At 39.3% G+C, this 27,040-nt stretch overlaps 1 protein-coding gene across 1 annotated transcript in view; it reads left to right on the top strand.

The window, feature by feature from the left end:
* Positions 1-26,344, top strand: part of LOC126215223 (uncharacterized) — a 44,699-nt gene extending 18,355 nt beyond the window's left edge. Inside the window, exons 3-4 of the mRNA XM_049941890.1 lie at positions 12,908-13,086; positions 24,031-26,344. Coding sequence (XP_049797847.1) covers positions 12,908-13,086; positions 24,031-24,227 — 376 coding nt within the window. The 3' untranslated portion in view covers positions 24,228-26,344. The remainder of the gene's footprint in view (positions 1-12,907; positions 13,087-24,030) is intronic.
* The last annotated feature ends 696 nt before the right edge of the window (positions 26,345-27,040 follow it).

Genomic DNA, 27,040 nt, shown 5'->3' with positions numbered 1-27,040 from the left:
CACTGATATGTGGTTGCAAATGGAAGGATATTTTTCATTGCCTTATCTCCAAGATTCTTGTAATCCTTGCGTGCCGATGCCCAGAAGTCTGTAATTTTACCACCGATGAAAATGTTTATCATTGTACCACATCTGGACAGATCCACAAGTTGATCTTGCTCATCTTCAGTGAGGCCTTTGATTTTGTGTATTTCCACAGCTGAAGGGATTTTGAATCCATCTGTCGTCAGGGTCAGGTTCAGGGAAATACTCTCTAAAAGTTGTGGCTAGGCTGCATATATGCTCGGCTACATTGATCTTGATCTGGTCAGGCAAACTCTTCTCTGATGACTCCAAGAATTGTTTTAAAGTAGAAAAGTTAATTAGTGACTCATTTTCTATCCTTGATGCCCAGATCTGACACTTTTTGAACATAGCACTAATCTTATCCTCAACTTTGAACATGTCTACACTTTTTCCTTGTAAACTCAAGTTTAACACATTCAAGTGTTCAAACACATCAGCTAAGTACACAACTGAGCAAAGCCAAGAGACGTTAGTGAGAAAATTCGTGTACTTGGTGTCAAGAAGGAAGACACGAACCTCGTCTCTAAATTCAAAAAATCTTGACAAGATCCTACCTCGAGAAAGCCATCTTACTTCCATATGAATAAGAAGTTGCTCATGCTCACTGCCAATCTCTTTACACTCTAGGAAGAAGCTAGACGCAGAAGTTAGCGTTCGCTAAAGCTATGCTCATGCAGGAAGCAGCCAAAATGAAAAATCTGTTATCATACGAAATATATTTAATATATTTTTTATTCTTAAAGCATCTTGTGGACCCCTCTGGCATAGCTCACGGACCCCTGGGGGTCTGCAGACCACCTGTTGGGAAACACCGTTCTAACTCATCCCAAAGACATTCAGCATGGGGCTCTGCGCATGTCAGTCCATTTCAGGAATGTCGTCGTCCACAAACCACTGCCTCACGTATGCTGCTGTATGACACGGTGCATCATCATTCTGATGCAATCACCAACTCTGAATTGTTCCTCTATTGCACACAGTACACAATCCTGTAAAATGTATTCATATTATTCCACATTTAGTTTTTCTTAAGTGCTAATAAGAGTGCAATGGGAATTCCACTGTTAAATGCAGAGGAGAGAGCAGATAGGTGGAAAGAATACATTGAAAGCCTCTATGAGGGTGAAGATTTGTCTGATGTGATAGAAGAAGAAACAGGAGTCGATTTAGAAGAGATAGGGGATCCAGTATTAGAATCGGAATTTAAAAGAGCTTTGGAGGACTTACGGTCAAATAAGGCAGAAGGGATAGATAACATTCCATCAGAATTTCTAAAATCATTGGGGGAAGTGGCAACAAAACGACTATTCACGTTGGTGTGTAGAATATATGAGTCTGGCGACATACCATCTGACTTTCGGAAAAGCATCATCCACACAATTCCGAAGACGGCAAGAGCTGACAAGTGCGAGAATTATCGCACAATCAGCTTAACAGCTCATGCATCGAAGCTGCTTACAAGAATAATATACAGAAGAATGGAAAAGAAAATTGAGAATGCGCTAGGTGACGATCAGTTTGGCTTTAGGAAAAGTAAAGGGACGAGAGAGGCAATTCTATCGTTACGGCTAATAATGGAAGCAAGGCTAAAGAAAAATCAAGACACTTTCATAGGATTTGTCGACCTGGAAAAAGCGTTCGACAATATAAAATGGTGCAAGCTGTTCGAGATTCTGAAAAAAGTAGGGGTAAGCTATAGGGAGAGACGGGTCATATACAATATGTACAACAACCAAGAGGGAATAATAAGAGTGGATGATCAAGAACGAAGTGCTCGTATTAAGAAGGGTGTAAGACAAGGCTGTAGCCTTTTGCCCCTACACTTCAATCTGTACATCGAGGAAGCAATGATGGAAATAAAAGAAAGGTTCAGGAGTGGACTTAAAATACAAGGTAAAAGGATATCAATGATACGATTCGCTGATGAGATTGCTATCCTGAGTGAAAGTGAAGAAGAATTAAATGATCTGCTGAACGGAATGAACAGTCTAATGACTACACAGTATGGTTTGAGAGTAAATTGGAGAAAGACGAAGGTAATGAGAAGTAGTAGAAATGAGAACAGCGAGAAACTTAACATCAGGATTGATGGTCACGAAGTCAATGAAGTTAAGGAATTCTGCTACCTAGGCAGTAAAATAACCAATGATGGACGGAGCAAGGAGGACATCAAAAGCAGACTCGCTATGGCAAAAAAGGCATTTCTGGCCAAGAGAAGTCTCCTAATATCAAATACCGGCCTTAATTTGAGGAAGAAATTTCAGAGGATGTACATCTGCAGTACAGCATTGTATGGAAGTGAAACATGGACTGTGGGAAAACCGGAACAGAAGAGAATCGAAGCATTTGAGATGTGGTGCTATAGACGAATGTTGAAAAATAGGTGGACTGATAAGGTAAGGAATGAGGAGGTTCCACGCAGAATCGGAGAGGAAAGGAATATGTGGAAAACACTGATAAGGAGAAGGGACAGGATGATAGGACATCTGCTAAGACATGAGGGAATGACTTCCGTGGTACTAGAGGGAGCTGTAGAGGGCAAAAACTGTAGAGGAAGACAGAGATTGGAATACGTCAAGCAAATAATTGAGGACGTAGGTTGCAAGTGCTACTCTGAGATGAAGAGTGAAGAGGTTAGCACAGGAAAGGAATTCGTGGTGGGCCACATAAACCAGTCAGTAGACTGATGACCAAAAAGAAAAGTGCTATAAGGGAACTGCACCTTAACTGTGAGAAACATCCGCATATCACAACACCGACTGCTCCGTACTTCACTATTTGCCCTACAATGATGGTTGGTAACATTCTCCAGGCGCTCAAAAATCCTAAATCCTTTCAGTGGATTGCCACAGGGTACAGATTCAGCACTCGAAGTCACCCGTTTCCAGTGCACTCGAAATCACCCGTTTCTAGTCGCTACTGGCCACTAGTATCACTCTTTACACCATCTCAAATGTCACCACTGAGTACATAAATGTGTGACTTAATGGATTTGCTCAATCATTGTCCCCTGTTCTTTTTAACACCCTACACAAAGTCTTTGTACCAGCTGTATCGTTGCCAGAACTTCGGAATTCACGAGTGATTCACTGATTTCGTGTGGTTTTTTTTACAGCCACCATTCACAATGCTCTACAGTTCCTGCCCATCAGTACATGATGTGTGCTTGGTCTCAGTTTGGTCATTCCTTTGCATTTCCACTTCAGCATCACATCACTAACAGTCAACTTGGGCTGCATTAGAATGATTGAAATGTCCCTGATGAATTGTTGATCAGATAAATGGAAATGAGCGTTTGGCATCATTGGCCAGGAGGCCCCTTGCAGAATGACTAGCCCACATTTATTTATTTAATTTTTTTGCATAGAGTCAACAAAAATGCTGACTGTTGCAAATGTCATTGTTGTTTTCATAATTATGAAGATGTTCTTAAAATACAAACAAAACAAATAATTGATATAAATTAGCAAGACTATAATACAAGCACACAAAGGGACTGTAGTGTCACAGAAGTATGTATAAAACTAAAATATTTCTAATTTCATGTTTTCAACTTAGAATTCAGAGAGTAAAAACATTTCTTTGCCAGGAATAATTTGAGTTTCATTTTAAAGATATATCCATCATAGGCACATAAGTCTTTTGGAAATTTGTTAAACCAAATTTGGCCACTGATGTATGGGCTGTGATCTGTTATTTTTAACTTTGTTCTCTGCCTAAAGTAACTATTTTTATTTCTAGTGTTCTGGTCGTGTATGTCATTGCATATTCTTGAATATTTTTGGTGATTAACAAAAAATAAAATTACCTTACATAAAAACAGGGAATACACTTTAAGGTACTTATGTTGCACAAAAATATCTCTAACAGAATCATTATGACCCAGATCATACATTATTCTGATTGCCTTCTTCTGCAACAACATTAATCTATTGAGTTGTGTATCAGCAGCACAGCCCCAAAGTTCAATACCATAATTTAGTAAAGGATATATTGTTCCACAGTAAACAGTTTGAATAGTAGGGTTTGTAACTATTTTTGCAAGATGACTGAGTAGATATAATCCACTACTAATCTTTCTACACACAAGGTTAATATGCTTTTACCACCACAAGTTTTCATCTAAGTATAGACCTAAGAATTTGCAGCCATTAGTGTCTGCTGCCTCAGTTCCATATATATTATTTATAGAGGTATGATGACAGTTAACAGTCTTGAATGATAATAATTGTGATGTATTAACACTGACCTTTAGCTCTTGTTCTTGAAAATACTTAATTATAGTTATTACTCCATCTGTTTTTGCCATAAAACAGCAGAGATGTGTCATCTGCGTAGCTCACTATTATGGAGTTCTGTGGCTGGGTGACATCATTCACATAAACTAAAAAGAGAAAGGGGCCAAGAATAGATCCCTGGGGGACTTCTTGTTTGACAGTTCAAAGTTCCTGAGCTCTCCTGACTGCTGTTACTGCCTCTCTACCAACATTTATACTGGTTGGTCCGTCTCTTGTGATACCTAGTACTTATTTTTGTATTACATATGAATGTTCTGATATTTTGATCAGCTAGTGTATTTATCCCAATCCTACATTAGATAGAAAAAGGACTGAAACACGTTTGTAGTGTAAAAATCATTTCTTTTATTCACATGTTTTTAAAAGTGTAGTTGCAGTATACAAATTATAAAGTAGTTGAGAAAACTACCAAATTGTGGTTGACAAACATATACCACCAGACTTTGAAATTCTTAGTACTGCCTACGGCTTAACATAACAGTTCAAGAGAGCAACCTAGCTTTTGGAAATATTTGTACCTTTCTCAGGGAAGGGAGGGGATGGGTTGCGAAAGATTAAATAGGAAGTACAGGTCAAGTAGATGCCAGGATGAGAAGAACTCACGAGGTGAGATGAAGGGCAAGGCATCAGGAGAATAGAAGCTCAAGGACAGTATATTCTACATCTACATATACACACATACAAACTACTGTATGATGTGTGGTAGAGGTTACCTTGTACCAATACTTCTCGTTTCCTTTCCTGTTCCACTTTCAAAGAGAACAAGGGAAAAGTGACTGTCTGTATACCCACACAGGAGACGTGATTTCTTACATCTTCACAGTCCTTATGTGAAATGTATGTTGGCAGCAGTAGAATAATTCTGCAGTCAGCTTTGAATGCCTGTACTCTAAATTTTCTCAGTAATGGTCCTCAAAAAAATTACCACCTCCTCCCACTCTATCTTTGTTGTCTCTCTTCCTAAGAACAGGTGTGTATCTCTCATCCTGAAGTCTGAGAGATCTGGCTTTTCTTTCTAACCTTCCACAGCCTATTACTGTTTTGTCCCAGAGGAAAGAACAAATATTTCTTGAAGTCGGAATAATTTCTCCCTATTTAATGTCTGTCTACTGACAGTACTGAGAATTTCGCCTGTTGATGGTAAATATTTCACAGACATTCTATTATATAAATTTTAAAGTAAAATCTTTTAAAAATTTATTTTGATATTAATTCAACACAACACTTGATTATACAGTGTATTCCAGGATGAATGGTCAATATTCAGGGATATGACAGTAATTATCATCTGAACCAAAAGATTCTAGTAAGCGTGGAATCTAAAGTTTATATGTTAAGAACTGTGAGCACTTCCTGATCTTCATTACAGAGAAACAAACCTTTTGTGCTGCAAGCTCTTTGTTTCACACATTTTGGGGGGAGATAGTATGGACCAAAACAAGAAAAAATTGTCTAGTAAGTATGGCTCCAAATTGCATACCTTAAGAGCTATGACACTTGTTCACCTCCACTAATGTGCTACACATCTCTTCTACTGAACAGCTTCTCATAGTTCTCAAGGTATACATTTTAGAGCCACGTTTACTAGAGTTTTTTGCTTTGAATGATCATTCCTGTCACGTCCCTGAATATCTACGATTTCTCCTGAGGCACCCCCTATATGTCTCACATGTGCAATATGCATGGTGTAACAGAATTATATTTTAAAAATTCTTGAATGCCCTGATCAGGTTCAAAAAATGCCAGTAGATTGCATTTTGTTGTTTATAACCAACAGAACTGAGTTCATGGGAGCACACATTGCTTCTTCTGTTGTGGATCCTTTACAGAAGCCAAAATGAAGAGCTCCTATAAGGTTATTGTCAGAAAATAAGTTTGCTATTTTGTTTAATCATATTCCACCCTTTGCTTTTATGACAGTTTAAACACTGCTGAGGACACTTTCAGTAAGGTGTCTAAAAGCCTGTGAAGCGATAGGAGCCCATTCTTCTTCAGGAACTGAAACCAGAGAAGGTGTTGATGTTGAGCACAGGGGTCTGGAGCAAAGTCGACATTCTAATTCATCCCACAAAGGTGTTCTGTTGAGATCAGGTCAGGACTCTGGCAGGGCGAGTCCATTTCAGGAATGTTATTGTCCACAAACTGTTGCCTCACAGAAGCTGCTTCATGACAGGGTGCATGGTCACACTGGTAGAAACAATCATCATCTCCAAATTATTCCTATACAGTACACAGTGCTGAATTTAGTGTTTTCTTAAGAAACCACACCCTAACAAAGAAAAACACATCCATAATTCACACTACCTCCTCCATATTCCACTGTTGGTGCTACTCTCCAGACATTTAATAAACCCAACCTCTTTCATCAGATTATCATAGGGTGTAACATGATCTCATTTCCAGTCATTTACCATCCAATGTTATTGCTCTTTACATTATCGTAAGTATCGCTTAGTACTGAATATGAGAATGTGAGGAGTTGCTCGACCATTGTGCCTCATTATTTTAACTTCCGATGCACAATATTTTTCTAGCCAGACTGTTGGTAGAACTTTGGAATGTGCAAGGGTCAGCCAGTAATTAAAGAGACAAATTGGTCTGTGGAAAAAACTGTTTGTAGGGCAAGTTTGATGCTTTTATGGCTTTAAGTTGGCATCACTGGGATGAGCCCTGATCAGCTGATTCATCAACATTGTTTTGTTTATAACCTCAAAAATACATTTCAAGATGGCGAGTCCAGTTGAAAAGTCCACATTAGTTGAACAATGTTCTGTTATTCGTGTTTTTACTTGCTGAAGGCGAGAAATCAGTCAATATATACTGTAGAATGTCTAAAGTTTATGGCGAAGGTTATATGAATTGTGCAAATTTTTACAAGTGGGTAGAGCAGTTAAACAAATTCGCGACTCAGTGACTGATGAACAACATTCTGGCTGACCTGTTGCAGTTCAACTCCCTCACTTGAAAGTCGAATTGATGACATTATTCGTGCCGACCGCCACGTCACTGCGGAAATGATAGTTGATAAGGCTCAAGTTAGTACTGGTACATTTCATAACATTATCTGTAACAAGCCGAAGTACCACAAAACACATGCAAGATGGGTCCCAAAGGAGTTGATTCAGCTACACAATGAAACGAGGTTTAGAGTGTGCACAGAGCTAAAGGAACATTATGAAAGAGAAGGTGAGCTCTTCTTCAACAAAATTTTAACTTGTGATGAAACTGGGTTCACTATTATGAGCCAGAATCAAAAATACAAAGCATGGAATGGAAGCACACCAACTCACCTGTCAAGAAAAAGTTCCAAACCCAAGCATCAGCAGGAAAAGTCATGTTCATGGTGTTTTGGAATGCTGAAGGTCCAGTTTTTTGTGATTATCTCGAAGATCAGTGTACAATGAACAGCCAGTACTACTCGGATTTGTTTTTAAACAAGGTGAAGCCAGCCATAAGTGAGAGACATTGTGTATCTCAGAGGAGATGCGTGATTCTCCAACAAGACACCATACATCCTCATATTGCTCAACTAACCCATGAAATCACTGACAAAATGGGAAGTACTATCTCATCCACCTTACAGTTCAGATTCAGCACCTAGTGATTTCCATTTGTTTGGTGCACTGAAGGAGGCATCATGTGAGAAGAGGTTCCAGGAAAACGAGGATGTGAAAAAGTTTGTGGGAAATTGGTGCAAACATCAAGATAAAGAGTTCTTTGCAGCTGGAATAAGAAAACTTGTACCCTGTTGGAAAAATTGCATAAATGTTCAAGGGGATTATATTGAAAAGTAGAAAAAGTATTGTTTTGTAAAAATAAATGCCTTTTTCATAATTCCTTCAACTCTTGTCTTGTGATTTTTGATAACCACACTCTGCAATGCTTGACAGTCCATGTCCGCCAATACATGAGGTTTGCCTGGTCTCTGTTTGTCTGTGCTCATTCCTCCACATTTAAAATTCACAATCACATCACTGACAGTCAATTTGGCAGCTTTAGAAGGGTTGAAATGTCTCTGGTAGATTTGTTACACAGATGACCTGAAGTGACTGGTCCAAGTTCGAAGTCACTGAGCTCTCCTCACTGATCCATTCTGCTGTTACTTGTTATGCATTTATTTATTTACACATCAAGTTCCGTAGGACCAAATTGAGGAGCAAATCTCCAAGGTCATGGAATGTGTCAGTGCATGAAATTGGTTCAAAATGGTTCAAATGGCTCTGAGCACTATGGGACTCAACTGCTGAGGTCATTAGTCACCTAGAACTTAGAACTAGTTAAACCTAACTAACCTAAGGACATCACAAACATCCATGCCCGAGGCAGGATTCGAACCTGCGACCGTAGCGGTCTTGTGGTTCCAGACTGCAGCGCCTTTAACCGCACGGCCACTTCGGCCGGCTGCATGAAATTAAAACATAAAAGTAATAACAGATAAAAATAAATGTTCATGAACCTAAAAAAATTCAGTCAATAAGTTTAAGTAAATGCTATCAACAATACAATAAGAATCAGCTTAATTTTTCAAGGAACTCCTCAACAGAACAGAAGGAGTGTCTCATGAGGAAACTCTTCAGTTTTGATTTGAAAGCGCATGGATTACTGCTAAGATTTTTGAATTTGAATGGCAGCTTATTGAAAATGGATGTAGCAGTATACTGCACATCTTTTTGCACAAGAGTTAAGGAAGTCCGATCCAAATTTAGGTTTGATTTCTGCCGAGTATTAACCGAGTGAAAGCTGCTTATTCTTGGGAATAAACTAATATTGGTAACAAGAAATGACAATAAGGAATATACATATTGAGAGGCCAATGTCAAAATACCCAGACTCATGAACAGAGGTCGACAAGAGTTTCGTGAACTTACAGCACTTATTGCCCGAACTGCCCATTTCTGAGCCAAAAATATCCTTTTAGAATGGGAAGAGTTACCCCAAAATATAATACCATATGACATAAGAGAATGAAAATAAGCAAAGTAGACTAATTTTTGTGTCAAACGATGACTCACGTCAGGTACTGTTCGAATAGTAAAAATGACAGCATTAAGTCTTCGAACAAGACCCTGTTCAGTTTCACTAATCATATGCCCATTGTGTGAAATTAAAACGTCAGGTTCTCTTGAAATGTGTGTTAGAATCTGTAAAAACTGAGCCTTACTGTGATTTAGCATTAGTTTATTTTCTACAAGCCATGAACTTAGGTCACGTACTGCACTATTTGTAACCAAGCCATTGTTGCACACAATATCCTTTACTATCAAGCTAGTGTCATCAGCAAACGGAAATATTTTAGAGTTACCTGTAATAAGGATCAGGAACAGGAGTGGCCCCAACACTGATCCCTGGGGGACCCCCCACTTGACAGTATCCCACTCAGACGCCACCCCACATCACAGCTGTTATCAACATTGTGAATAATGACCTTTTGCTGTCTGTTGCTAAAGTAAGAGGTGAACCAATTGTGAGTTACTTCCCGTATTCCGTAATGGTTCAACTTCTGGAGCAATATTTTGTGATCAAAACAATCAAATGCCTTAGTTAAATCAAAAAAATATGCCAAGTGTTTGAAACCTTTTGTTTAGCCCATCCAGTGCCTGACAGAGAAAAGAACTGATGGCATAGAAACAGGCCTAAAATAATCTACATTATCCCTTTCTCCCTTTTTATAAAGCGGCTTTACTACTGAGTACTTTAATCGGTCAGGAAACTGACCATTCCTAAAGGAAAAATTACAAATATGGCTAAATACAGAGCTAACGTGCACTGCAGTACTTTAATATTCTGCTAGGCACTCCATCATAACCATGAGAGTCCTTAGTCGTCAGTGATTTAATTATTGACTCAATCTCCCTCTTGTCTGTACCACAGAGGACTATTTCAGACATCAATCTCGGAAAGGTATTTGCCAAGAAAGTTATATGATTTCCTGTAGAAACTAAATTTTTATTTAATTCACCAGCAATGCTCAGAAAACACAATTCTCCCCACTTCCATTTCTGCTGATGGGTCTGCCTCTCATGACATCTAGTGGTCAGTTCCACATTCCAAGTGGTGCCCAGATATTTCTGATCGGAAGACAGATGCCCACAGTAGAGGCTTCCAATTGTGAGTATGCCATGCTTATGCACTTCAGTACACATAGCCTTTCTTGGTGCATGCTCCATATGACTTGCTCACTTTCTGTATGGTTGACTTATCAGTCACATGTGTTTAGTAAAAAATAAAATAGGCACTGATTTGCAACACTTGGATAATAATTGTTCTTATCTACATGATAAATATAACTGGAATAGCCACTGAGGAAAATGGCTGAAGGTATTACGAATATTGACTTTTTTTATAAATTACCTTCTGAAAACTTTTTGAGAGTATCGGGAGGAGGAAAATTTGTCTATATCTAGGTTTCATGTTGCTTATCACGTGATAGGTACTTTTCTTGTTTTTTGTGTGTGACATCAAATGAATAAGTATTTATTGTACAAACTACCCAAATGGTTGGCAGAGCACATTAAAGTGGCCACTTCCAGAACAAATGGAGGTGCACTGGCCCTGGATCAAAACCACTTCATGGTTTAACTGTGGTGGCAGGTGTTCTGGCCAGCTTGTATGGGGCTTTTAGGCAGTTTTTCACATCTGCACAGGTAAACACTGGGCTCATTCCCATGTCCTGCCTCAGATACATGATAAACAAACGCTTTATAGCATAATGTAACATTTCAGCATGTAATTACACTAGGCACAGTCAGAAAGGGGACATGGATTCCTCCCTGTGGAAGAGAGGGGGTGGGGAGGGGGGGGGGGAGATGACAGTAGTTTTAAAATGCATTTGGAAGTAACCGACTACCATACTATAGTATAGAAACAAAAACAATCAATTATTGACAAAATTATTCAATGGGATGCATAAAAAAATCTACATACCAAGTGGCGGCAGTACACACACATAAAAGATGGTTGTAATTGTCAAGTTTTCAAGCCAGTGGCTCCTTCTTCTGGCAGAAGAGTTGAAGGGGAGGGAAGAGGGTTGACGGAAAATTACTGGAGAGGTCTAGGGAAAGGGGTACATTTTGGGAAAATCACCCAGAACTGCGGGTCAAGGGAGACTTACTGTACAGGATGAGATCCTGTATGGTAAGTCTCCCCTGACCCACAGTTCTGGGTGACTTTCCCAAAATCTAGCCGTTTTCCTAGACCTCTCCAGCCCTTTTCTTCGCCCCTCTTCCTTCCCCTTCAACCCTTCTGCATGAAGAAGGAGCCACTGGCTTTAAAAAAAAGAACGTGTGTTTTATGTGTTTGTTCTGGCACCACTTGGTGAGTAAATTTTTTATCCATCCAGTTAAATAATTTTTTCACTCCTATAATATAGCCTATATATGGGTATCGTTAGTTCTCTGTGAAATAGGAGAAGTACAACACAGTCCTGACCTAGAATTGGCTGGATAAAATGCATCATGAAACATGAAGGAAGGGTTTGGTTAAGTTGTCTCTAATATGTACTGTGGCTTTTCCATTGCATGATGATGTCGGAGCTGTTGGTGCAATGAATGATGGGATGTGAACACAACAAATCATGAGTCAGTTGTCAGCAGCCAATCAGAAGGCTCATTTGTAATTTCCTATGCTTCATAAATAAAGTCAGCTCATATTTTGTTTCGATAGATTAGAACATAACCACATCGACAGAATTTTTGGCAAAACTGGGAAGAAGACATAAAGTAGGTTATTGCAATGGTGAATGTATATCTCAGGCTATGTGACATCAATCTATGACAGCAATCATAGGTTCATGTTGATATTTGTTGGTTTCACCAACTCACATCCAAATTGTCACATTCCAACTAAACCTAGGCCTCAGGCTATGCTCCAAGTCAGTCTGTCAGCGCATCTAGTTATCTTCCCAGTCTCCATATTGAGAACAAATCAGGAAAGAAGCTGAAGTAATGAACTGAAATTTGTCCCAAGACCAGAAGTTGAACCTGTGTCTCCTGCTTACTAGTCACTTGTGCTATGCACTACACTATACAGCTGCATGGATGACCCTAGTCCAGTGCCCTCCCTAACACAAGCCTTGATTCGTACTTCAACTCATCTTGTTTTTTCACCTCTTAATTGAGGTTTATGTTAAGGAGGGCGTTAGACTAGGGTAATCCACGCAGCTGTGTTAGCCACAATGTCAGGGTGTTGCAATGGATGGCACATCTGCCTAGCAAGCACGACATCTGGGTTCAAGTTCCGGCCTTCGCACAAATTTTAATTAATTACTTCAGCTTCTGTCCTTATCAGAGATAAACTGAAGACTCAAATGTCTCCAGGAAAATGTATTTCCATTTAAAAAAATCAATTTGCATATGTCGCTAAAAGAAGTCATTAGATTCAGCAATTCTCATCGGCTACCATATACTATCACCTGATTCGCTACGACCAATAGAAACAAACTGCCGACAGCAGCACCCAGCGGAAGATACTGTTACACTGTAACTGCACTTCAGCCAAGGATTTATTACATGAACTATGTTAGTAACCCTTAACTTTTTCACCAGGTGGCAGGAAGAATGTGACAGCTCTCAGCTCCCCAGCCCTGACGAGCTGCAGCAGGTTTTTCAGCAGGTGCGGCTGAAGCTCGCTCACTTCCAGTCGAGCTTCCTGAAGAACAGAAGCCTCCTTCACTCACTTCGGCACAGGGTGCGCCTCTTGCAGGAGGTGCAGTCTGTCCTAATTGGTGAGTACACAGCTCATTCAACTAAATGATCGAAAGTATTCAGATGGTCACCTGAAACTGCAGTAGCAGCCTATCTGCAGGACCATTTCATGAATTGGCTTCTAGCACAGAGGTTGATCAAAAGATTGTGGGAGTCTTAAAAAACTGTTGTATGACTCCAATGACACAAGTAAACTCATAATGGACTCACACACATTGACATCACATGCAGCCAGGAGAATAATGGAACAGGCTTACAATTGGTTCAAAGCAAACAGCTTAATCCTTAATCTTACAAAGATCCATCTTCAGCTAAATCTACCATTACAAGGTGTAACAAACTTTAATCTTATGCTAACAAATACAATTTCAGCCACAGTTTCCGTGCCTCTCTTATCTGCTACTGTTCTCTGCCAGTGGAAGCCTGCAACTTTCTTCGATTCTTTATCACGTAGTCTGCCTTGTGATCTCTTTTTTTCTCTGGGACTCCATTCTTGTACTGCCTTTGTCTGTCTTTTGACTCAACAATATAAGGAAAAAGTAGATTGCTGCTCACCATAAAGACGACATGTTGAGTTGCAGCTAGGTGCAACAAAAAGATACTTACACATCAGAAATTGGCCAAGGTCTTCAGAAAAAGAAACAAACACACACTCATTCAACAAGCAAGCACACCTCAGACACACATGACTGCTATCTCTGGCAGTTTGGACTGGAATATAACTCTCATGTGGTACAGAAGCAGCAGTCAGGAGGAGGTGGGGAAAGGGAAGGGATAGCAGAGTATCAATGGGGGAGAGAAAAGCTCTGTCTGGCAGAGTGTGCAGGACTAGACAGCCAACAGGTGTAGAGTTGGGAGGCTATAGGACATGGAGGTTAGGATGGGGGTAAACCAGGAGCAAAAAAGGAAAGGAGTAGGGGAGAGGAAATACGAACAGGTTCGTTGGCAGAGGGTGACACACGAAGAGGATGAGGGGACAAGAATAGGGAGGAAGTAATATGACAGAGGCGGGTGGAAACTGTTGGTGGAGGGTGTGGGGACAGTAGGTTACCATAGGTTGAGGACAGTATAATTTCAGGAGCTGTGAATGTGTTGTAAGGGTAACTCCCATGTTTGCAGTTCAGGAAAGGTGATGGTGGAGGGGAAGATTAAAACAGCTCAGGTAATGACATTGCTGCTTTCACAGGTGGCCCAGACCCTGACGGGACAGGATAAGCCTGTGACAGGACTGGAATAGGAAGTGCTGGGTGGGAGGATTGGGCACATCTTGCACCTGGCTCTTCCACAGAGTGTGGCAAGGGATTGGTACTGAGAGTGGCACAGAGGTGGTCGATGTTGTGGAGGTTGTGTGGGCAACAGAACACCAATTTAGAGGGGTGAGAAGGACCTTGGGTAGGATGCTGATGTAGTAGCAAGTCCCGCCAGAGTTTGGGCAACATGTGGCCATTACCTTTGACCATGCATCGCTGTCATCAATAGCGGATGTCTATTCACCATCACTCTATAGCCCAACAATACGACACAATAATGTTTATATGAAAAACTTGTACTAGCAGTGAGACATTGGAAAGTAATTTAATAAAAGATGTACTGTGTTGGATCTATTGGTTGAAATCCCAAAGAATAATAATATTGTTCAAAACAGATTCATTTCAACTTCGATATAAATCCTTTTCATTTTTCAGAAACGCACATGTGAATGGTGGCTGTACACAAATAACTCACTGAATAACCATTCAGTATCTATCAACAGTGCACAGTTTGGAGTTACTTTGTGCAGACACAGCATTTACACCAATCAACATGCTCTAAATAATAATATATAAGTCCCACAACATGAAAATAACATTCGTGGCATGCATATCGCCCAAAACTCTGCTGACTCCAGGTGAAACCAAGACAAAAAAGTACCTCAACAAAATTCCAGATGAAATGCCGCGAGCTCTGCCCTGAACACTCCTTGATTCAGCACAGATACTTTAATCCTGATCACCATTCATAATTTTCGCAACAAATTCATACAAATTCCCTTGATAAAACACAAACATTTTTGCAGTCATTTTGCAGCCTCTTAAAACTCATTTATACATTACTTCAACATTTTTAAACAAATCCCAAAGACATAAGTCACCACATCTGGCACTCAAGTCAAAACACTAACTTTACCTACTTTATAAAGCACAACTACAATTACACACATACTGAAAGTTATTGGAATGTTAAAGAAGGAAACTCGTGCCGATAAGACCATGTCTCTCTGTGGAGGATTCCATAGTTATGGTACTGTTTACATAAATAAACTAAATTGTTTATAATAGAGGGAAACATTCCACGTAGGAAAAATATATCTAAGCTAAATATATCTTAGCTAAATTGTTTATAACATGTTTTAATTTGTTTATTTAGAAAAACAATCTGTTCATTATATGCATACATTACCCTCTTTCATCTGGTGAATCACATATGTGACTCCCATGATGGGTTCAGTTGTTAGAGTTTATTATAAACAATAATGGTAACAATGTTAATAACTTTTTTTAACTATTTAATCTTCAGATAAAAAGGTCCCTCCATCTTAGCTCACTCTGCAACCATGCCGCCAGAACACCTCCTTCATTCTGTCTGGGAAAACCCCGAGGGCCACTCGCTTGCCGTATCCACTTGCACTCAGCTCAGCTGTTCCAGTGCATCTTAAACTTGGCTGCCCCAACAAACATTCATGCTGGGCCACAGCTGACCTGTCAGATTCAGTCTGTCCTTCAAGAGTCGAACCAGCTGCTTGTAATGTTATAACAGGATGTACATGGAAGGCACTCCTTAGTGTGGAATGAGTGGCAGCTGTTTTAATGGAGAGATTGTTGGTGGGTGCTAATTCTGATGTGGATAGAGGTACTGGTGGAGTGATCCATGAGGTGGAGGTAAACATCACGAAAGGTGGCTTCTTGGGCTGAGAAGGACAAGTTTATGCCATGGGAACAGTGTCTCAACATCTGAATTGTGAGCATACAGTGCCACGATACAGCCAAGCCAGGAGCTGCATGCAATGGACATTTGGAGTCAGGTATATCACAAAAGGCCTTGGCCATAGTGGCACATGAGGCTGCATACATCTTCAGTGTTCCAAACAACACAGACTGTAGGCAGTAGCTGACTGGAGGAGTGGTGTGGTCTGAAAAGACACGATTTGGCCACTTTTCTCATGGCGTGAGGCACTGAATCCGGTGATGGCCCAGTGGGATGTTTAATCTGCAGCATGTGGAGGGTGCAGTTCGGACCAAAGATGGTCTTGTGATATTTTGGGTGTATTTTTTGTATCATGACTTGGGCTCATTCATTCAATTTCCTCTGAACTTGAACCAAAATGTTTGTTTCAAAATTTTTAATGACCAAGTATTCCCATCTTTTCTACATCTTCATGATGAAAATGTGTGGACACTCCCATCTTCCAAGATGACAACAGCTGTGTGTGCATGTTCCTGGTTTGACAAAGAATAAGATACCTTCATGCATCTCTACTGACCCAATCTTAGCCCCACAGAAAATGACTGGGAGTATTTGGAACACTGGATGGAAGTTAGCAGTCAACATCCCTGAAGTCTAATAACTCTACAGTATGTAATCACCAATGAGTGGCCTCAGCTTGGTGTGGCATACCTGTAGGAAGTTCTGGACTCCTCACTGAATCCAAACCATTATCAAGGCTGGAGGCCCTGTTATGAGGTGTGCTGAAAAGTAATACCTCAGAATATTTTATGAGAATACTTTTAAGGACAACAAATTTTATTAACATTCTACATCTTTATTCTTCATGGCTACATATCTGCAGACCTCTGCCACTGGAGGGCTCTAAATTGTAGCATGTGTTGGCAGTGTGTAACGTAACTGAGTGCGTGAAAAACAGTGCGCTGTAATTGAGTTTAGAATTTGAAGAGTTTATCCACACAGTGAGCATGCTCTCTTTCAGCATGACAAGAGACTGAATTATTATGTTCAAGAGGAAAACTTTTCTCTCTCATTTTGTGTGGTGCTCTTTAGTGGTAATTGAAAAACAAATTTTGATAACAGGAAATTAACTGGAGTGCCATTAATTAAAAGAAGCAGCCAAGTAAAAATAAATAAAAAAGATTAGTTTAAATTATCACATGGCACAGATAAATTTACCACTAAGAGAGAGGAAATTAATAATTCAAGATATTGTGTAACATACTTTGATACCGCTGGAGTGGACTAAACGTGCACATTGTTTGTTGGCTGTAAGCCGATCATTAATATTATTAATTATTCACATAAGAGCTGCCCAGAAACTGCATTTACAGATTGGTTTAATAGGCCTCAGGGATGCACAAGTGGCTGCTACAAGTTCGAACATCAGTGATGTTCGGCAACGGCCGGCAAACGATATGTTGGCAGTCTTGCAGTTCTCCTAGCTAAAACATAGAACAGCTGGCAGGACAATAACAATTATTCATATATTGATGACCACTTACATACATGAATAATTTACACATCTTGAAAATATCTTTCAAGTACGAAAGCGGAGACATCAATAGAGAGCTGGCCTCAGGAGAGGGTGAGCCAGACACTGCTCGTGTTTATGTACAAGCAGCTAAATTGCCGATGTTTTGACTGACTTAGGATGGTCCTCTTCAGGGTGGCATCATGAAGTATAAGATGGTTTATGTGTTCAGTACCAGTATGAAAATATTAGTGTTGAAAAGGACACTGGCACAATGACAGATGGTCTAAAAACAATGTACTCCTGAAACTCTTAAACATATATAATAGAAATTAATTTACAGATTACTGTGTTTCATCAGAAGGGGAAGTAAAATGGTGGTACAGATGTCTTTAAATTATATCAGATTTTTTAATGTTGCATATCTATAAAAACTCACATTAGTAATAAAAGTGATAAATGGTGTCTGCAAAAATTGAAGATAAATTAAAATGCCACTCATTGTGGTATAGCTTGTCCCATTTGTGTATCCTATTTACAAATTTTAGATTGTACAAAAGATAGGAGAGGTTCAAAAGCAGCATATGTCATTCTCAGAAAGTTTTTAATCTGACAAAGGTCCACTGATTTTATTTCATTCAAAAGTGTTTCTTGATGACGTTAAATATATATACCTCTCTCTCCATTTCAGGGCCCAAATATTTTTTAAAAATTTATTTTAGTAACATTTTTTCTTCAATAATAACAATAATTTTAAAATTAATATTAATAATAATAATTCAACAGCAGAGAAACTGTCCTTTTTTTAGCTATAGCACTGCAAACTTACACATCCTATCTAATGGTGGAATTCTAGAGGAAACACTTCTGCAAGTACTGCAGCAATTTTCTGAAATTAACTTGCTGAAGTGGCTTGCAAGAGTAAATTTCTGCAAGTTTTGCTTTACTGTAAATGCCTCATCAAATGGTTAGTTGCTAGTGGACACATGTCTTTAAGATAGCAAAAATAAAATACAGGGAACAAAATGTTATGTACAACTTGTACAGAAATGAGGCTGCAGTTATAAGACTCAAAGGACAGGAAGTAGCTGAGAAGGAAGTGAGACAGTCTTTGCAAAATATCCACCATGTCACTCAGTCACATTGTGCAAGTGGCAACAGAAAAAACCAGAGAGAAATTTAGAAAGGAAACTCTGAGAGAATAAATACAAATCTTGAGCTTTGCTAAAAACATTTTTTTTGTTTTTATTATTATTTTTTTTATTTACATGTCAAGTTCCATAGGACCAAATTGAGGAGCAAATCTCCAAGGTCATGGAATGTGTCAGTACATGAAATTACAACATAAAAGTAATAACAGATAAAAATAAATGTTCATGTACGTGAAAAATGTGTCATAAGTTTAAGTAAATGCTATCAGCAATACAATAAGAATCACCTTAATTTTTCAAGGAACTCCTCGACAGAATAGAAGGAGTGACTCATGAGGAAACTCTTTAGTTTCGATTTGAAAGCGTATGGATTACTGCTAAGATTTTTGAATTTGAGTGGCAGCTTATTGAAAATGGATGCAGCAGTATACTGCACACCTTTTTGCACAAGAGTTAAGGAAGTCCGATCCAAATGTAGGTTTGATTTCTGCCGAGTATTAACCGAGTGAAAGCTGTTTATTCTCGGGAATAAGCTAATATTGGTAACAAGAAATAACAATAAGGAATATACATATTGAGAGGCCAATGCCAAAATACCCAGACTCGTGAACAGAGGTCGACAAGAGGTTCATGAACTTACAGCACTTATTGCCCGAACTGCCCGTTTCTGAGCCAAAAATATCCTTTTAGAATGGGAAGAGTTGCCCCAAAATATAATACCACATGACATAAGAGAATGAAAATAAGCAAAGTAGACTAATTTTCGTGTCAAACGATGACTCACATCTGATACCGTTTGAATAGTAAAAATGGCAGTATTAAGTCTTTGAACAAGATCCTAAATGTGGGCTTTTCACGACAGCTTACTATCTATATGAACGCCTAGAAATTTGAACTGTTCAGTTTCACTAATCATATGTCCGTTCTGTGAAATTAAAACGTCAGGTTTTGTTAAATGGTGTGTTCGAAACTGTAAAAACTGAGTCTTACTGTGATTTAGTGTTAGTTTATTTTCTACAAGCCATGAACTTAGGTCACGTACTGCACTATTTGTAACCAAGCCATTGTTGCACACAATATCCTTTACTATCAAGCTAGTGTCATCAGCAAACGGAAATATTTTAGAGTTACCTGTAATAAGGAACAGGAACAGGAGTGGCCCCAACACTGATCCCTGGGGGACCCCCCACATCACAGCTGTTATCAACATTGTGAATAATGACCTTTTTCTGCCTGTTGCTAAAGTAAGAGGTGAACCAATTGTGAGCTACTCCCCGTATTCCGTAATGGTCCAACTTCTGAAGCAATATTTTGTAATCAACACAATCAAATGCCTTAGTTAAATCAAAAAATATGCCAAGTGTTTGAAATCTCTTGTTTAGCCCATACAGTACCACACAGAGAAAAGAGAATATAGCATTTTCACTTGCTAAACGACTTCTAAAGCTGAACTGTACAATCAATAGCAAATCGTGTGATATAAAATGATCAATTATCCTTACATACACAGCCTTTTCAATAACTTTTGCAAACACTGATGGCATAGAAATAGGTATAAAATTATCTACATTATCCCTTTCTCCCTTTTTATGAAGCGGCTTTACTATTGAGTACTTTAATCGCTCAGAAAACTGACCATTCCTAAAGGAAAAATTACAAATATGGCTAAATACAGGGCTAACATGTGCAGCACAGTACTCTAATATTCTGCTAGGCACTCCATCATAACCATGAGAGTCCTTAGTCGTCAGTGATTTAATTATTGACTCAATCTCCCTCTTGTCTGTATCACAGAGGACTATTTCAGACATCAATCTCGAAAAGGCATTTGCCAAGAAAGTTATATGATTTTATGTAGAAACTAAATTTTTATTTAATTCACCAGCAATGCTCAGAAAATGATTGTTAAATACTGTACATACATCTGATTTATCAGTAACAGAAATATTTTTACTGCAAACTGACTTTATATCGTCAACCTTGTGCTGCTGACCAGACACTTTGTTCACAACTGACCATATGGTTTTAATTTTATCCTGTGAATTAGCTATTCTGTTTGCATATCACATACTCTTTGCTTTCGTAATAACATTTTAAGCACCTTACAATACTGTTTGTAATGGGCTACTGTAGCTTGATTGTGACTACTTGTAACATTTTGATATAATTCCCACTTTGTTCTACATGATATCCTTATCCCACTAGTCAGCCAGCCAGGCTGCCCATTACTGCTGGTACCCTGCTTATAATGTTCTAATGGAAAGCAACTCTCAAAGAGCATGAGAAATGTGTTAAGGAAAGCATTATATTTATCATCTATATTATCGGCACTATAAACATCCTGCCACTCTTGTTCCTTGACAAGGTTTAAAAACTCTCTATTGCTGCTGGATTAACTTTCCTATATAGTTTGTAATTACATATGACATTGGTTTGAGTACAAATGCCTTTTAATGTTAAAATTTGTGCATCATGGTCTGAAAGGCCATTCACACTTTTGCTAACAGAATGCCCATCTAGTACTGAAGAATGAATAAAAATGTTGTCTATGTCCACACTACTGTTCCCTTGCACCCTAGTTGGAAAGAGCACAGTCAGATCATATGACTTTAGGAGATCTACTAACATCCTTTTTCTTGCACCATCATATACAAAATTTAAATTATAGTCACCAGATATAACTAGTTTCTGGTACTTCCTACAAAGTGAATCAAGAGCCCTCTCTAGCTTGAGCAGAAATGCTCTGAAGTCGGAGTTAAGGGACCTATAAACAGCAACAATCAGAATTTTAATTTCACTAAATTCAACTGCCGCTGCACAACATTCAAATATCTGATCAGTGCAGTGTCGTGATATGTCTATGGACTCAAATGGAGTACTGTTTCTTACGTACATAGCCACTCCCCCACCCCACAAGGAACTCCTTGAGAAACAGTCAGCTAATCTGTATCCTGGTAAAGGAAGCCTCTGAATTGTCAAATTATTTAAGTGGTGCTCTGATATACCTATAACATCTATAAGCAGTTCACTAACTTTATCTCTAATACCTCTCATATTTTGATGAAATATGTTAATTCTTTCTCTACTTGGAAACATTACATCCTCAGAAGGTGTGCCCTTAGAGGGAGTTCCTTTAAGCAGGTATACCTATCAGCTGACTTCAATCTAAAAATGGTGCAGCTCTAACACCAACTACTACAGGAATTTTTCCCACCACCACCCACTACGCTGTCACCTATAAGCTTAGCCAGCCTCCCCTTCCCATACCTATTGAGGTGTAGGCCATGCCTAGTGAAACCCGATTTACTGATAGACCCAACTGACACCACTGAGATGTGACCCATGCCCTCTGCCATCAGCGCCCTCCCCAGCCCCCCGTTAATGCACCTAACAGTCGCATCAAGGTGAGGCCAATCATGATGCTGAAATAGTTGAACGAAATGCACATTAGTGCCACCAGTTTGAGTGGCTATCTTTACCAGGTCACCACCTACATCATATTCCTTGTCCCATAGCAAAAGAATTGGAACATCAGCTATAAGATGAAAAATAAATAAAAGTAAAACAAGGGTAACCGAGTGTCATCAAAGTAACTCATCTATGCCAATGGATTAGGTTAGGAAATAAGACTTTCATAGCGATAAATGAGTTTTAATATTTGGACAGGAAAATAAATGATGATAGCCTATATAGAGAGGATATAAAATGTACACTGGCAGTAGCAAGAACAGCATTTATGTAAAAGAAAAGATATAAGATAAAAGATATAAGATTAAGTGATGTGAAGGCTTTCCTGAGAGTACTTGTAGCATAGCATGCAGGAACTAGATAGAGGCAAGACAAGGCTGCCAGGTGCAGCATTGGGAGGCTGTGGAGGACAGGGGGTGGGGGGGGGGGGGCGGAAAAGGAAAGGAGCAGAGAAGGGGAAAAGACTGGTGGGTGCACTGACAGCGAGCATTGCATAGTGAAGGTGAGATGATGTGAACTGGAAGGAGGCATTAGGACAGAGGAGTCTAGGGTGTGGGGACAGTAGGTTGCCGCAGACTGGAGCGGAGAGTGTGTGGTGAGGATATATGTGCAGTTCTGAACTCTGCACATGGGAATTATCCTCACCATATCTTCTTTGCTCTCGAAATCGAACTGTGCTGATGGGAATTATCATTATAACACATTCTTTGCACCCGAAATGATTCCACCCTCAACCTACGGTAACCTACTGCCCCTTCACTTTCCAGCCAACAGTTTCCATCCCCTGTCTCCTCACTCTCAGTGCGTGCTACTCTCTGCCCACACACCTACCAGCCTTTTCCCTTCTCTTCTGCTCCTCTCCTTTTCTGCTCCCTGTTACCCCTCCCCCTCTCCTGACACTGAGCCTTGCAGCTGCATCTTGCCACCACCATCTAGTCCCAGCATGCTTTGCCAGGCAGCGTTCACCTCTCTGGTCCCTCCAGTACCCTACTATCTCTCCCCACTCCACTCCAGGTAGCTACTTCTGTTTGACACAGTTGCACTCTGCCTGGAGCCACCAGAGATACTGGTCATGTGTGCAGGAGGTGCAGTTGCTCGTGTCTGTGGGCAGTTTGCTCAAGTAGTCACATTTGTCTTTTGTCAGCCCTTCTACTTTGATCTCTAAAATACTAATACTTTGTCCAAAATTCTTCATACTCTTTGTCTGGCTCTGAGAAGGACCTTTGTTGTAGTTTGTTTTCTTGTGTTGTTGTCTTGAGTAGTCACGAGAGACTGATCTACTATGGCTGCCAGCAGTGTAGACTTTTCGCCGTCTTGCCTTAGCAGTCCATTGCCAGGGGTACACCGCCTTGGAGGTTGTCTACATGTCACACCCTCCAGTTAAAAAAAGGCAGATACATTTAATCATAGTTCAGTATCTAATGATTGAACTATGATTAAATTTATCTGCCTTTTTTAAACTTGCAGTTATATCAGTCGAAGTAGTCAGTAATATTAAGTTAGTAATTTTCACAATATAAAAATGTGTATAAAATTTGTGCCAAAAAGTAAAACTAAAGTGTATGTAAATACTTAACTAGATATACATGTAAAATTAAACTTTATGTACATGTCATTGTTTGCTGTTGTTGCCATACAATAAATAAATAACTTGCTTGTATGACTGTGTGTATGTTTTTCCTTTCTGAAGATGGCTTTGGCTGAAAGCTCAAATGTGTAACAGTCTCTTCTTCTGCAGAAAATCATTTGTACTGATAGTACCCACAGGGTTTTGTACACACCTGGGGTGGTTTGGATTATTATTATTATTATTATTATTATTCTGAGTCTTATCCTGAATGTATAGAGTTCTTATTTACTTCTTTATTTATTTATTTTATGTTGGTCAGCGCTGCCTAACCTGGAAGACAGCAGTGATCTGGATCTGTCATTCTTCCGGAGAGTACCCCGACAAGCCGCTGTGTATGCGAGGCTTCGGCACCGGTTCTCATTTCTAATGCTGGACCAACCGTACGATGAAGAACTTCCCAGCACACCTGTAGACACTGGTGATGCAGCAGACGGTACTGCTACACCACAGCAGTAATCACTGTACTGCCACAGTACTGTTAGCAGTTCTGTGGCATTCGTACATTTTCATTTGGTTTATGCTCACCCAGAGGACACAATAATGTTTGCTGCATGTGGTAAACACCTTTTCTCAAGATGGGGTCAGGAGAGAGAGAGAGAGAGAGAGAGAGAGAGAGAGAGAGAGAGAGAGAGAGAGAGAGAGAGAGATTTTCAACACGTATATCACTAAAATGATCCTACATTCATCCCTGCTCCATGTATATACTTTCCTTAGTCCACCACATGCCCACAATGCTACCAGGCAGTGGAAAATATGTAAATTGACATATTTTGTATATGTGATGTGGCATAATGTTCTGGGGTAAATCATCTTTAAGAAAGAAAATCTCCACTGCTCAGAAACATGCTGTAAGAATATTATGTGGTCCTCAACTATGCTCATCTTGTAGGTAATTGTTTAAGGAGTAGAGCATTCTGGCTACTGCTTCACAGTATATTTATTCTCTAATGAAGTTTGTTGTAAATAATCCACAACGCTGCAACAAGAATGTTTGATCACTTACCCTGTGATATAAAATGTCTGACAGTCATCAAAGTAAAATTTGAAAACAAACTGAAAACTTTTCTGCTTGACAACTCTTTCTATTCCATAGAAAAATTTCTGTTATTGCAATGTATAAACAGTGAGGGGTACGAACTACTAACTCACATCTGTATATTAAAAATAAATAAAATAAAACAAAATAAAATAAACTTGTAAATGTTTAGCATGTAGCCACATTTACAAATGAATTAGTGATGTGAGTGTAAAATGACTTGTTTCATATCATTATGGTTTATTGTGCAAAATGATCCATGGAATATGAAAATAACTAACCAAGTGGCATTCAATCTCATGATGGGCAGTAGTCTAATGCCTTGCCACATCAGTGCACATGAAGATGGTACACTCTGTCTCTAACAGGACGTAAAGTAATCTCAAAGGAATATGGGAGACACTAAGACACTGCACATCATATATCCACCAGTTGACAACCAGTAGCATGCCCAGTTACTGCTACTGTCCATCCATTCAGCATATTTGTTGTTGTTGGTGCAGCTCTCTATGCTACTCTATCCTGTGCAAACCTCTTCATCTCTGACTAACTACTGCAACCTACATCCTTCTGAATCTGCTTACTGTATTTGTCTCCTGGTTTCCCTCTATGATTTTACCCCCCCCCCCCCCCCACACACACACACACTTCCCTCCAGTACTAAATTGATGATACCCTGATGTCTCAGAATGTGTCCTACCAAACAGACCCTTCTTCTAGTCAGGTTGTTGTAGCATCACATTTCAAACGCTTCTATTCTCTTGTTGTCTCAACTGTTGTATCACCCAAGGATAACAACAAAAGAATCATCAGAGCTGCAGATATATGTCGTACTGGTTTTCCCTGTAACATATACCAAGCAAGGTGGTGCAATGGTTAGCACACTGGACTCCACATTCGGGAGGACGATGGTTCAATCCCGCATCTGGCCATCCTGATTTACATTTTCCGTGATTTCCCTAGATCACTTCAGGCAAATGCCGGGATGGTTGGGCACGGCTGATTTCCTTCCCCATACTTCCCTAATCCGAGCTTGTGCTCCGTCTCTTATGACCTCTTTGTCGAGGGGACGTTAAACACTGATCTCCTCCTCCTCCTTCTCCATAACATATTGAAAGATCTACCTGGTGGCAGCCTGAGCTCAGTTTGCAAAATTGTTATTTATTTATTGTCCAAGCATTTAATGTACTGCAATTGGGAGAATGAAGACAACAAGGACCTAAAGCACACTGTGGTTGAGCTCAAATAAAAGTGAATATAAGAGAAATCGGCTAGACAGCTTTTTATTGATGTTCATATATGCAATGTGGGCCTGCAGCACAGATAAACCTGAATCACCATAAGATGAACAGATGTCATGAGCATGCATACATGATACAATATCAAAAGCAACAGTGATGTGCTTAGGTCCTTATCGTTCTCAGTGCCTCAACTGATACATGTTGTATCATTACATATCAGCTGGACATTTTGATTGTACAGTGGCATTAACATAGTGTATTCTTGGATTTAGTGTATGTATACTGTAAAGCAGATTAAAGCGTAATAAACAGATGACATTCAATAGTGTACTAAGTTCTTTATCATTTATGACTGAATCTCCTGCATTTAAATTTACTTAATTTATATTGTTTATCAAAGCTGAAGGTAGTTACTTCTTTTTGCTTGCTTTTTGTGCTTTTTGGATTTACCTCTTAATAACCAGAAAATTCATTTAAGGAATAAAACAGATTTTTCTCCAGTATTTCTTTGATTGTGCACTTCCACTTTTAGTTACCTGTTCATATTAAGCAAGATTTTATCAGACTGAATGCAGTGCCCCCCCCCCCCCCCACCTCCCCCCCTCCCCCCCCCCCAATGACTTGAGCTCTTGCAGAAGACTCTTGTGATTAACTGAATCAAAAGCTTTTAATAGGTAGCAGAATACCACAATTGTTGAGTTTTCCCTGTCAAGTGTTTATAGTACATAGTCAGTAAGTTCTCGTGTTATTGAAGTCATGGATTTACTTTTTTCTGGAATCCATGTTGGCTTCTGGATAGGCTATTCTGTGATTCTGTTGTACAGAATATGTTTGAAGATTTTTAATATCACAGCTATAATACTAATGGTGGCATCCTGGCAGTTTTTCAACCTTCAGTAAATAATTCTTGTGTGATGGCTTCATTAATAATCAGAAGTTTAACAATAAATTTGGATGATAGGTTGATAACGCTATTTGAGATACCATAAATG

This window comes from Schistocerca nitens, chromosome 12 (genome assembly GCF_023898315.1).
Source record: "Schistocerca nitens isolate TAMUIC-IGC-003100 chromosome 12, iqSchNite1.1, whole genome shotgun sequence".
NCBI lineage: Eukaryota > Metazoa > Arthropoda > Insecta > Orthoptera > Acrididae > Schistocerca > Schistocerca nitens.
The sequence above is the reverse complement of the archived record's forward strand: the minus strand, read 5'-3'. Positions and strand labels throughout refer to the sequence as shown.